Source organism: Empidonax traillii, unplaced genomic scaffold (genome assembly GCF_003031625.1).
Source record: "Empidonax traillii isolate 1590-97213 ecotype Southwest subspecies unplaced genomic scaffold, ASM303162v1 scaffold992:size1346157, whole genome shotgun sequence".
NCBI lineage: Eukaryota > Metazoa > Chordata > Aves > Passeriformes > Tyrannidae > Empidonax > Empidonax traillii.
The window spans coordinates 1,178,323-1,190,429 of record NW_020956185.1 but is presented as its reverse complement, the minus strand read 5'-3'; the positions used below and the strand labels follow the sequence as shown (position 1 = coordinate 1,190,429).

The 12,107-nt window shown below is 50.9% G+C and overlaps 1 protein-coding gene across 1 annotated transcript; it reads left to right on the top strand.

Moving 5' to 3' along the window:
* CDHR5 (cadherin related family member 5) lies at nt 1–11,663 on the top strand. The gene is made up of 14 exons (XM_027903785.1): nt 1–1,318; nt 1,503–1,681; nt 2,528–2,578; nt 2,790–2,882; nt 3,010–3,108; nt 4,184–4,294; nt 4,635–4,811; nt 5,143–5,233; nt 6,499–6,596; nt 6,920–7,126; nt 7,622–7,738; nt 8,218–8,290; nt 9,110–9,270; nt 10,171–11,663. Exons 1-14 carry the CDS (start codon nt 1,240–1,242, stop codon nt 10,759–10,761), a joined length of 2,127 nt encoding a protein of 708 aa, XP_027759586.1. The 5' UTR covers nt 1–1,239; the 3' UTR covers nt 10,762–11,663.
* Nucleotides 11,664–12,107: the final 444 nt, after the last annotated feature.

Here is a 12,107-nt window from a genome sequence, read left to right as displayed (position 1 = left end):
CAGGATCCCCCCACATGAGGCACGTTGGGATTGCCCACAGTCCAGCTGTGCACAGAGTCAGAATCCATGGAGCAGGAACTCAGCCAGGTGTCAGATTCTGTGGCAAAGAAATGTTCTGAGAGCTACACAACAGAGATACTGTAAATGTTGTTTCCACTCCATTCTGCCCCTGGCCCAGCTTTCTCAGAGCCACTAAAGACAGAGTTCCACATGGAGGAATTTGTTCCCACCACTTAACGAGGTTTACACACTGTTGACATGCAGATTCCCTCCTCTGATAGAACAGCCACTCCAGCTTTCCTGTAAAACCAACAGATTCTGGAGAGCAGCTATAAAAGGAGAATCTTCAGCTGCAGTCCTGTGCTGAGCACAGCCCTGCTCAGCCCACCCTGCTCCAGCACTTTTCACCACCTGTAATGTACCTGACACCTGCAAAGGAGCCCTTCCCACTCCAGTGCTCACCTGACCACCATTCCCTTACTGAGGGGCCGAACAAACCTGGCAGTTGTTTATTTTGGTCCATAGGAGGTCTCTGCTAGGAAAGATTCCTCTTGGAATACTTTTGGAAGGAGTGTTGACAGCCTGGATTTCATTGAGCCACTAACAGCCACTTGGCTGAGGTGCAGCAGATGAGAACCTTCTGAAATCAGCTGGCAATTTAAAAGAATCAGTGAGAGCAGAGGGGAAGGGGATTGTGGGAGGCATCCCTTCAAGGAGCCACTGCTGGCCACTGGTAGAAGGAGGTGTGTTTTCCCTACAGAGTTGCTGGGAAATTCCTGAGCTGCTGAACATCGTCCCTGTCGGGACCTACTCGTCTCACCTTGTGGAATACAGACCCCATCTCTGGCACATCAGAAACCTTCCCCCTGGGAGAGGCTGGAGAATACAGCCAGCTGCCCAAGTGCCAGCCCTTGTCCTTCATGCTCATCTCAAGGGGGAGGGCTTGGCCCTGAGTTCTGAAATGCTTCAAATACATTCTCGTTGCCACAGAGTTCAGGACAGGAGAGACCCAGGGAAAGAAGGAACAGGAATGTACATGTCATCATGTTCCATGACTGGTAAATCTTTCAACAACTCATCCAATGAGGCAAGGAGGCAAAGGTTGAAACTCAGCAATCCACTCCAGTCGGTGTTTCTGCCGTCACAAAGCCGTGAGTGCAGGAGACGGCACTGGGAGAAACGGGGAGACAGGATCAGCTTAGCTGGGAACAGGGATTGTTCAGCCACTGGCAGCTCCCCATGGCTGTTTCTCACTGGCTCCTCACACCTGTGCTCTTCCTGCTGCCCCTCATGACACGAGTTTCAGCACAGCAGCAAGGTAAGCTCCTGCAGGAGGTCTGTGGGCCCTGGGGAGTGTCCCCAGGAAGTGGTGGGATACGGGTGGGAGGTGGTTGCTTCACCCAGTGACCACCCCAAGGGGACCAGAGAGTCTTGGCTCACACCAACTCCTTCCCAGTGGGAATCACCAGGCAGCTTCCCATCTCATCTGTGTGTCTTTCCAGGATGTTCTGTCAGTGACAGGAACCCGAAAGTTCCTGAAAATAACTCCCCTAACTACGTGGTGACCACCATCCACGTGGAGCCAGGGTTCACCGTCGCCATCGACCCCCGCTACCCCGACGGCAGGTTCTTCGCCATCCAGGAGGCTGAGCTGCTGCTCACCGAGTCGGTGGACTATGAGGTGAGTCAGTGCCTGAAGGGACCGACAGGAAAGGTGGAGAGGGACTCTGGACAAGGGCCTGGAGTGACAGGATAAGGGGGAATGGCTTCCCACTGACAGAAGGCAGGGCTAGATGGGATATTGGGAAGGAATTCTTCCCTGTGAGGGTGGGGAGGCCCTGGCACAGGTTGTCCAGAGAAGCTGTGGCTGCCTCTGGATCCCTGGAAGTGTCCAAGGCCAGGTTGGATGGGGCTTGGAGCAACCTGGGCTAGTGGAAGGTGTCCCTGCCCATGGCAGGGGGATGGAACTGGAGGAGCTTTAATGTCCTTTCCAACCCGAACCATTCTTTGATCCTGTGATCTTGTGTGAAGCTGAAAGGCAGCATAAAAGTTTCATTTTGGTTGCTGCTGCATTCTTTTCCCTCCCTGGAGTGCCCTGTGTACAACCACAACCATCCTTAAGTTCTCTTTCAGTGTAAAACCCCACATTTATTTGAGCCAAGAGCAGCAGCCAGAGTTAACACCCCACAGGTGACACTGCACTTGCCACATGGAACATTTCTGATTCATTCAATTTAAAAAGAAATCTTTATTTGAATTCACCTGAAGTGGGAGAAAATGACAGGTCAGCTCTGTCAGCATCTTACAGGAGATGCAGGGAGAGAGGCTGGAAGGTTGGGCTGGTTTGACTCCATCATAAACAAGATCCCAGCACTAAGGAAAGAAAGGAAAAGTTAGATGCACCTGAAAACAAGATAAAGCCCATCAGCATTCCTTATTCAGCAAGGCATAAATTTGGATCCTTTGCTTCGGAAGGAGTTTGCACACGTTGGCTGTTTCTGCAGTGGTGGGTTTGTGTTTCCTGCAGGAAAACCCCCTGCTGGTGGTGAGCTTGATCTGTGAGGACTCTGCTGGCCAGGTGAGCCCCAGCACGAGGGTCTGCACCCAACATGTGCCTCCCTCTGTTCTTCCTGCACCGGCATGGAGAGATGTCCTTCTCCCTGTGGGCACACACACCACTCTCCCAGCCCCATCCCAGCACTGCTCCTTACACCATCCCCTCTGCAAACCAGGAGCAGCCCCAACAGCCTCTTTCTGGCTCTGATTCTCTCCCTTTGCCCCTTCTGCAGAGCGATTCTTTGGAAATCTTTGTCACCATCCTCAATGAAAATGACAACGATCCGCAGTTTCCACAGCCGAATCTCACCAAGTTTGTCCGAGAAGTGAGTGCTTTTGGGAATGGAAAAGGGCACTGGGACACTCAGTGCTCTGGGACTGGGGAAAGGTCAGCAGGGAAAGGCTTCAGCCCATCTTACACAGAGCAATAACCCCAGCAATGTGTTTTTTCAGGACACAGAGGTGAATGCAACCGTTGTGGCCCGTGAAGATTTAAGCGCTACCGATGCTGACCTGGACATCATCTACTATGAACTCACAGCCACAGTGCAGGTAAGCATCTCTGGCCAGAAGCAGTAGCTCTGGGGAAGCTGGATTCAGAAGAGCCCCAGTTCTCAGGCAGAGGTCATTGCATTTAGCTCTCCTCTGTTACAAACCCCAAACACTCATCTAGTTGACAGAACAGAGCCATCAATACTGCAGGTATTGAATCCTCTCACTGCTCACACTTTTATTGCACTGTACAGATTAAACTTCCATCTGGGATATTCAGAGCTGTATGACTCAGGGAAGTCTTGTTGGGATGATCTGTAAACATATCAGGAGACCTTTGTACCTCAGGGAGCTCAGAATTGCCCTGAGTCAGATGGGAAACGGAGCCCTTGCCCTGTTTGCCAACTGCAGCAGAGGAAATGGATTGTGCACACGGTCCCTGATGCCAGCCTTGCAGTGCAAGGGCTGGCCAGAAACTGAAAACAAAAGCTAAATCAAGAGAACCAGTGCCTGACACTCTGCATCCGTTACCTCCATAAGCCCAGGGATTTTAGGGGCTGCAAACAGAAACCACCAGTTTCTGAATTTCAGCTCTGGGAACAGACTTGGCATTCACATTGGTGTAAACCGAGAGGATTGAGGAACTCAAAGGAATTGCAGACAAGGCATAAGACTAAAGAGGAGCCAAAGCAAGCGCAGAAGGCTGTAGAGGAAATTGCAATGTACGTTCTTCAGCTTGGCTTTACAGTTTCTTCCAAGGTCCAGCTGCATGAGGCTAAGGCAGGTGATCCTGCCAGCCCTCAGAGGCTGAGCCATCTCTGACCTGTTTTGTGCATGGAAGTGAGATTGCTTGGCTGTCAGGGACCAAAAATCAAGGCTTGTTGGCAACCTGTTGAGTGTAGGAAATAAATGAGGTAAAAGATTTCATCCAGGAGGAGGAACACACCTTTTGACAAGCTAGGCAACTCCAGTGTACACTCCCAGAGATTAAATAGATCCAGCATTCCCACACTGCCCCCCCATGCAGGTCCCCAGGATTAAAGGTGCAGTTGAGATGACAGACACAGCAACGAGCAGGATTTGGAACATGTCTCTGACTGAGTCCGCTATTGGATTTTTCCTTTTCCCTTGCCAGGGCACAGACGGTTATTTTGCCATAAAAGGAGTTAATAACCCTGAAATTTATTTACAAAAAGCACTGGACTATGATAAATTTCAGTCGACAAGGTTGCTGTTGTATGCAAGGGTAAGTCCTTGGGGAGGAACAGAATGCCTCGTTAGTCCGGTGTCTGCTACCTGAAGGGTGGGTTTGGATGGGAGATCTCTGGGGTGGCAGAGGGAGGGTGGGTGGTGGGCTTGGATCAGCCTTTCACCTTCCACGTTTACAGGGATGCACTTGCAGTCAGCCTGCCTTTGTCAGCAGAAGCAGACAACCCACTGCTTTAGCCAATCTCACATTAATGGCTAAGCCTTAAACAGTGGAGTGACAAGGGCTAAAGGACCCTGGGCCACTGCTTGTGGCAGATGGGCCCTTGTTTTGGCAATAAAACTGACATCTCACGAGTGTGCTTTGCCTTTGGGTGCAGGACAGGCCTGTGGGCAGCACTGACCTCACCAGAACAGCCACTGCAACAATAACCATCCTGATCACACAAGCAGACACCAGAGCACCCTGGTTCCTGCCCTGTGCCCTCCTCCACAACGACACCAGCGTCTGCGTCAGCAGCCCCTACTCTGGGACCGTCAACATCTCGGAGATGGCGGTGAGCAGGAGCCACCACATGGGGCCCCAAGGCTGTTCCCACTGGGAAGTGCTGATAACTTCCATGAGCTCCCACTGCTCTCTAGTTACAGTGTAGATGGTGCTGCAGGACAGGGAGCCTTTGTCACCCTAAAAGGCGGAATTCCCCATCCCAAGCAGCACTGCTGCTGCTGCTCCTGCAGCACACCACTCCCAAGGCTGGCTCCCCACTGCCCTGTCCCAGCCATAATCCCCTTCTGCCCACACAAAGCCACTGGAGCCACACTGGCATGGGAGGGAGCTCAGATGGCTGAGTTAGTGCTGCTTTGTGAGGCTTGACGTTCTCATTGCAGGTGGAGCCACTGATCCTGAGACCAGGTCCCATCTATGCCATTGATCCTGACTTCAGCATAAACGAGAAGATCTTGTACAGCATCGTTGGGGGTGAGTGGGATTGTCACATTGCCACTTTCCCCAAAGAGCACTGCTCACATCCCCTACAGCACCAGGAGCAGGGACCCCCATGGCACCTCACTCAGGGCCTGGGCATTTGCCCCTGTGTGTGCCACAGAAACACTGTGAGATCCACAGAACACTGTGGATTAAGCAGAAGAAATAGTCTGTACAGAGAGGAAGAAAAAGGGAATTACAGTCTCACAGTCCAATCTCAATGAAATTGGGTTTTTTTGGGAGGTTTGGGATGCTTTATCTTTTAAGTTTTTAGGCATGATTTTGCCAGTCTGGTCATGCCACTTTCATTTGTCTTTAAGATGAACCTAAAATCCTCACTTTATCAGCCATTATTTTCGTGCAGTGCCAAGAATTGTGCTTTTATTCCCCAGCACACTGGCACTTCCTTATCTACCCTGGTTTAGTCTTGATTTCGAGAATATCACTTGAATGCAGTCACCTGATTGCCAATCACCGATTGAGCCCTTTAAGTCAATCAAAGGATTTATTTTTTGGTTTTATTTTAGCAATAATGGGGTTCTGCATAATTTTCAAGGCAAAGGTAGAAGCTGTTGGTCAGGTGGAGTGTTCCTCTCCCTTTAGCTGTGCCTCAGTCAGCAGTGAATATCCTCCTGATAAAAAAACATCAAAGAACCTTTAATTCCACTTGCATTTTGGATGCATGTGGCCTCCGTACCCCACAGGCCAGAGGGAGCCCCAGTCTGGGGGTCCTTGTCTAAAGAGAGCCCACAGTGTCTCAGAGTGAGGAACAGGACTAAAAATTCTGCTTATATTTTGACATATGTCCAACATAGGTACTTTTATGATTCACACACACATGTGGGAAGCTGATTTATACCCCTACATCAATTCAAGGTTTGTGTCTAGACTCCCTTTGTAGCCAGGAGAGAGAAATAAGCATTCCCAGAACAAAATGGGAACTGGGTAGAGACTTCCAGTCCTCAAATTGCACTAGAGGCTCTGGGCATTTATCAGAATTTAAACTGATAATATCTGGGCCCAGGCACTGGAAATGCAAAGCTTTGCTGTCCTACCTCATTTAATTGGGTTCACACATATGTGCTCTGTCTCTCTGAGTTCTTGGACAGCACTCCCACCCTTGAAGCAGCCAGGCAGGCAAGGAAAAGGGCACTGTGTCCTGGGGATATTGTCATGAAGATGGAAAAGAATGAGTCTGTGAGCCCCAGGTCACTGGCTGAAGGAATCTGATGATTGAATGGCCTTTCCATTTTCCCCAGGGAATACAGATGAAGTGTTCTCAGTGGACGCAGACACAGGGAATCTCACTATGAACAAAATAGTGACTTCCCCAGACTCCTTCCTCTTGCAAGTCATGGTAAGTGAGGCCATTACAGACAGTACAGCTGGATCTCTGGGAAGTAGCAGCCAGGATGTGACAGGAGTCAGTGATGTTAAGAATAACTCAGTTCCTCCCTTTCTTTTGGAAGGGCCCAGTGTGTGACCCATGTCTTACACCAACCCACGTCAAAGCCCTTGCAGCAGTTAAGAGATTTTCCCTCAGGTGCGGGTGGTGACAGCAAAGGAAAGTCACAGAATCGGGACATCCTGCCGAGCTGGGATGGTGTCAGGCCTGTCTTTTCATGTCTCCTTACGAGCAGGAGAAGCGTCTCCCTGGCATCTGTCTCTCTTCCTCCCCAGGCCACCCAGGCCGACAATGTCCGGAAATACTCGGTAGCCACTGTAGAGATAAAGGTCATCAACAAGAGCCTTTATCCCCCCCACTTCGAGAGGGGGCTCTACAATGGCACCGTGGCGGTTGGGCTGCCCCCCAGGAGCTTCGTCTTCCAGGCTGGAGATCCTTCCACCCCCCTGAGCATCACGGCGGCTGATGAGGATTTCCCTGATGTAAGAGACTGAAAATGCAGCGGCTGCTCTCTCACAGCTTTGGGCTCAAAGCAGGATCAGCAAACAGGAGAAAGGGGAGGTGGGGACAGGCAAACAAGTGTTTTCCTCTAGTATTCCATATTATACTTCCTCAGAAATTCCACACAGATCAGTACCACTTATGGTGTAATGTAATGAGGAAAAGCTGCCCAGCCCCTCTTGCAAAGCCAGTCCCACATGGATCCCTGGCATAGGTGTATTTTGCTTGGGCAAACAGTAAAGTTACCAACAGAAGCTGGGTGGGACTGGGGAATTTTTTTGAGGTGTCTGTGATACTCTGAGCACCAGGGGGAACATAGGTGAGTTCAGCCTTTCTCAGCTGCTCAGTGCAGATGTATTTTTTGCACCACACACCTGCTCGTACCTCAGGTGCCTTGGACAAGTGCTGACAAGGGGTTATTAGGAAGGTGCACGTGGAGCACAGTGTGGTTTGAGCATCGCTCTCTGGCTTTTCAGAAATTCAACCCAAACATTGAGTACTACATCAAGAACAGCACCGACTTCACAGCGACCAGAGATGGACTCATCCTGACCAACGTGGTGCTGCAGTCCCCAGGAACTGTGTTCATCGAGGTAGGGCAGCTTTCTGCTTTGTTTTGTCAGGCTTGTGGAAGGAGGGGAATTCCAGTGCTTTGTTTGCTGGGCCCAAAGGAAGCAGTTAATAACTTCAGGCTTTGAAAGAGGCTGCATGTTCCCATTGTCCATCTGCCTGCCAGGCCCAGTGGGGTCCCTTGGGCTTGCCTGGCACAGTGCCATGCCCTGTGGAGCTGTCTGAGCCAGCCTGACCTCAGCATTGCTGCAGCTACACGGGCAGGGCACAGAGAGGTACCAGCTCCTGCCCCACACCCCCTCAGTACCTGTGCACTGTGCTGGGAGCTCTGCACAAAGCATGGACCTGGCTCAGCTCATCCATCTTCAGAGCTCTTCTTCCTCCGTGACCAGGCTGTCCAGCCCCTGTGCAGGGCTGTGGTGGGGAGAGGGCCCCCCCCAAACCTGGAGGGTGAGCTGGAGATTTGAAAGTCCCTAAGCCCCTCTTTCCCATGTTCCCATAGGCTGTTGGAAAAGATGTGTTGAGCCAGCAGGAGGCAAGCACTGTAATTGAGGTGGAGGTCCTGCCAGCCACAGGTAGGCTGAGGGCTCTGGGTTCTGCTCTCTGGAGATAACTGGGGAGTCTTTTCTGCTCCTCTGGGCAGACTGGCCATGACAGGTCACCTGCTGGGTCTGTGGGCCTGGGCTGGGGCCAACCCCATTCTTGGTGGGGCTTTAACAGAGAAAACACTCCAACAACATCCTTACACACCTCAAACAGCCTCCTGAGACCTTAAGTGGTTCTGTATATTGTGGTGCCTTTTCTTGTTACTGCAAAGCTAAATCTGGGGCTGATTCACTCTGGGGAAGAACCCAGGGTGTCCTGTCATGGCAAAGAAGGGCTGCCTGAGACCTTTCACAGCTCTGGGACACACTCTGGGCTGTGGCTCCCCAGGAGACATGAGCAAGCAGCAAAAAGTCACTGAGGTGCTAAGCCCTCTCCAGGGCGTTAATGATAAACTGAGGGAAGGGATGCTCAAAGTCCATTATCATGAAGGATCAGGAGGAGAACAAAAACGTAATTCATTAATCATTAATCATTAATCAGAGTCATTTACACTACAAAATGAAGCTGGAAAATGTAGTCGTTGTCCTGTGAATGGCTACGACTTCCACTTCATGAAATTTATTGGAAATTACAATATTCTATGTAATAAAAAACCCCACCTCCTCTGCTTTTAGGACACCAAAAAGATGGTATTCTGTGATATCAGATATATCCCTGTCACATTCTGCAGCACAGGATGATTCCCTGCCCTTCCAAATTTGGTTGCATCTTCTCCCACACTGAAGGGTTGTGTTAAACACACTGGCTGCCAGCTTGGGCTCTGTAACACTGGTTTGTTTGCCTCGTAGCTGTAACCCCCTCTGATAAGATCTACTCTGCTCAGGACATGGCTATCCTAGGGGGCACCTTAGCAGCACTGCTCTTAATTGCCTTGGTCTTCCTTGGAGTGCTGGTATGGAAATCCAGTAAATGGTATGGAAAACCTGTCAAACACCTGCTGAAGAAGAAGGTAAGCGCCTTGTTTGTACCTGAATTTCTAAGAGTTAGAAAGTGGCATCTGAGGAGGTTTTAAAGAATGGATGGGCTGCCCAAATATCAGGCGTTTGTTTGAAGGCGGAAAATCACTCCCAAGACAATGTTTGCACAGGGAACATCACTTTGGTGGTGTTTGCTGCTGCTCTTTTCTGCCCCCTAGGCTGGAGCTGTGTGGTACATGATGAGCAGACACAGTAAGGAGAGGACCCCAGCTCCATGGGGAGAGGGCAGGACCCCAGCACAAACTCTGGGATGAATGTGACACATATCAGAGGTGGTCTCTGAAAAATACATGTCTGTGGTATAAACCACAGTTCATCCTCCCTCCATAGCCAAAGGAGGGAAAGGGCCCTCCCATTTGAGAAGCCTGGGCTCAGACCTCTTGTCAGTACTTCAGCTATTTACTTTTGGACCTCTCAGGCCCCTGGCAGACTGGTCACCTTTGGAGTTTAGGGTGTAAAAATTTGTCTGACCAGATGTTGGTCTGCGCCTTAGGATGGGACTGCCAGGAGCCATGAGTGCAGACATGAGTGCAGAGCACATGGCTCAGGTGGAGAAAAACAGTCCTTCCCCCTGGGTGAGGTGAATCCCCCTCCAGAGTAATACCTCACACGGGTGGGGGCAGATCAGTGCACTGTGCTGGTGCTCAGCCCTCCTGGAAAACATGCCCACGCTGCCCTGAGAAAGCTCCAGAAATGGAGTCAGTAAAACGTGGCTGTTCCAGGGAGCTGCACCTTTCCCTGGCTTCAAATAGGTCTGAGTGCAAACCAAGCTGAACTTCCCCTGGCAGGAGCTCAGTCACTTCAGCCACCCCTTCCCTCCCACCCCTCATTTGTGTTCCTGTCACTACAATCACAAGGTGTCTCTCCCGTAGCTCTCCAAGGAAATCTCTGGGGGTCACCACAACGAATATTACCAGGAATATGAATACCCAGACGTGAGCACCATACAGGATCAGACATCAGAAAACGGCAGTGTCCAGTCTGAGACCAGTGTGCCAGAGCAGCTGGCACCTCCCTCACCCTCCCACGATGCAGGGGAAACTGAGAGTCTCTCTAGGGCTTCTACAGCTTCCAGCACCACCTCCAACCAGGGAGATAAAGAGGAAAAAGAGGAAGAAGAGACTGGACAGGAGAAAGAGGTGAAGTCCATCCTGAAGACAGACAGGCACGTGGCAGACGATGGCTACAAAGCTGTGTGGTTTAAGACCGATGTGGATCCAGAGGCTGGAGAGAGGGTTGAAGTGATTGAGAACCATGCAGCAGCAGATGATGATGATGATGATGATGACAGTGACCAAGATCTGCAGAAGAATGAGGAGGAGGAAGAAGATTCTGACCCAGATGAGCAGCACGGAGGGCTGGGAGTGTCCTTTGCCTCAGAGAGCTCCCCATCCCCAGCTGCAGAGGAGACAGTCAACGTGTCTTATACAGATGCAGGGACAGGAGATGACACTGAATTATAATGGAAATGGGCCTACATACCCCCCAAAATGGGGGAATCTCAGCAGCTTTGCTGGCATGAAGCTCATCTTTCTGCTCAGGCAGCAAACTGGAATGCAGAGGATGAGGTTGCCTACCCTGCCTGTCTGAATGCAGCAAATAAGGCCAGAGGAGATTACAGCTGATTTACCCCTTTAGTGAGACCTTGGGACATCACTTAAGATTTGAGCTGGGGAACATGTTTCATCTCTCCACTTCCTGCCTGTTTCCCTGGGTCCCTTTCCATCACCTTTCCCAAACTGGCTGCAGGTCCAGCAGAGCTGTACGTGAACTGACCTGGCAGCCCAGGTGTGACCGTAGCCCAGCTCGGGGAGCAGTTTAGTTACACAGTGCAGTGTTCATCTCCTTAGTGGGTGAATAAGTGCTTGGCTGTTCCCTTCAGGGTGTTACAGTTTGGTGTCAGCAAGTCCCCCTGAGCCTGCAGTTGTTCTTGTGACTGTATCCAGGAGCTCACTTCAGGGCCTGGCTCTGCTCTGTGCTCCAGCTGGAATGTGCCACCACAGTCCTCATCCTGCCACCAGCCAGGAGGTTCTACACTCAGGAGCTGCTGTGTCCTCTGTCACTGGTTAACAAGCACTGATCACATGTTCTTTACTGAAGGACTTTGTCATCAATTTTCTGTGCCATAAACCCGCTCATTGTGCACTATTTTAACTGTCTATCACGATCTGTCAGGGAAAAGAGCTTCTGAGGTATTGCCTTCAGGCATGGCCCTGAAAGTCAGCACTGTGTTTCCAGGTAGCAGGGGGAGGAAGGTGTTTGATGCTGCTGTCCAGATTTGCATCTCCCATCGACCCCTCTCTTCCCCCAACTGGCAGCCAAAGGCTGGGCTGGTCTCCACTGGCATCTTCTGATCATCTGCACAAAATTTGGGTCACTGGTGTTTATCTTGTTTTTTCAGCTTAGCACCACAGCACAGGATTGCAACAAAGTGCACGGTAGAGGAGCAAAACCAATAAATAATCCTGCCTTTTCCCTACAAACCAATCTCCAGTTTGCTGTCATTACTTCAGATAAACCCCAAAGAGAGAGAGAATCCAAAGGATAACTGCTGGGATCCACAGGCACTCCAGAGCACAAAGGATTTGCAAGGAGGCTTTTATCCTCTAGGCCCATCCTTTCTTCCCATCTATGTCCCTGTCCCAGTGTGGCAGTGCTCAGTTTGCTCTCCTGAGAGCTACCCTGGCTGTGTGGCCTTCAGGAGCTGCACTTGTGCTGCAGGTGGAGATGTGGGGAGCTCTGATCCCTCCCGCAGCCGAGCTGTTTGCCCAGGAATTACGGTGTGGTTTGGCTGCCAGTGGAGGGCAGG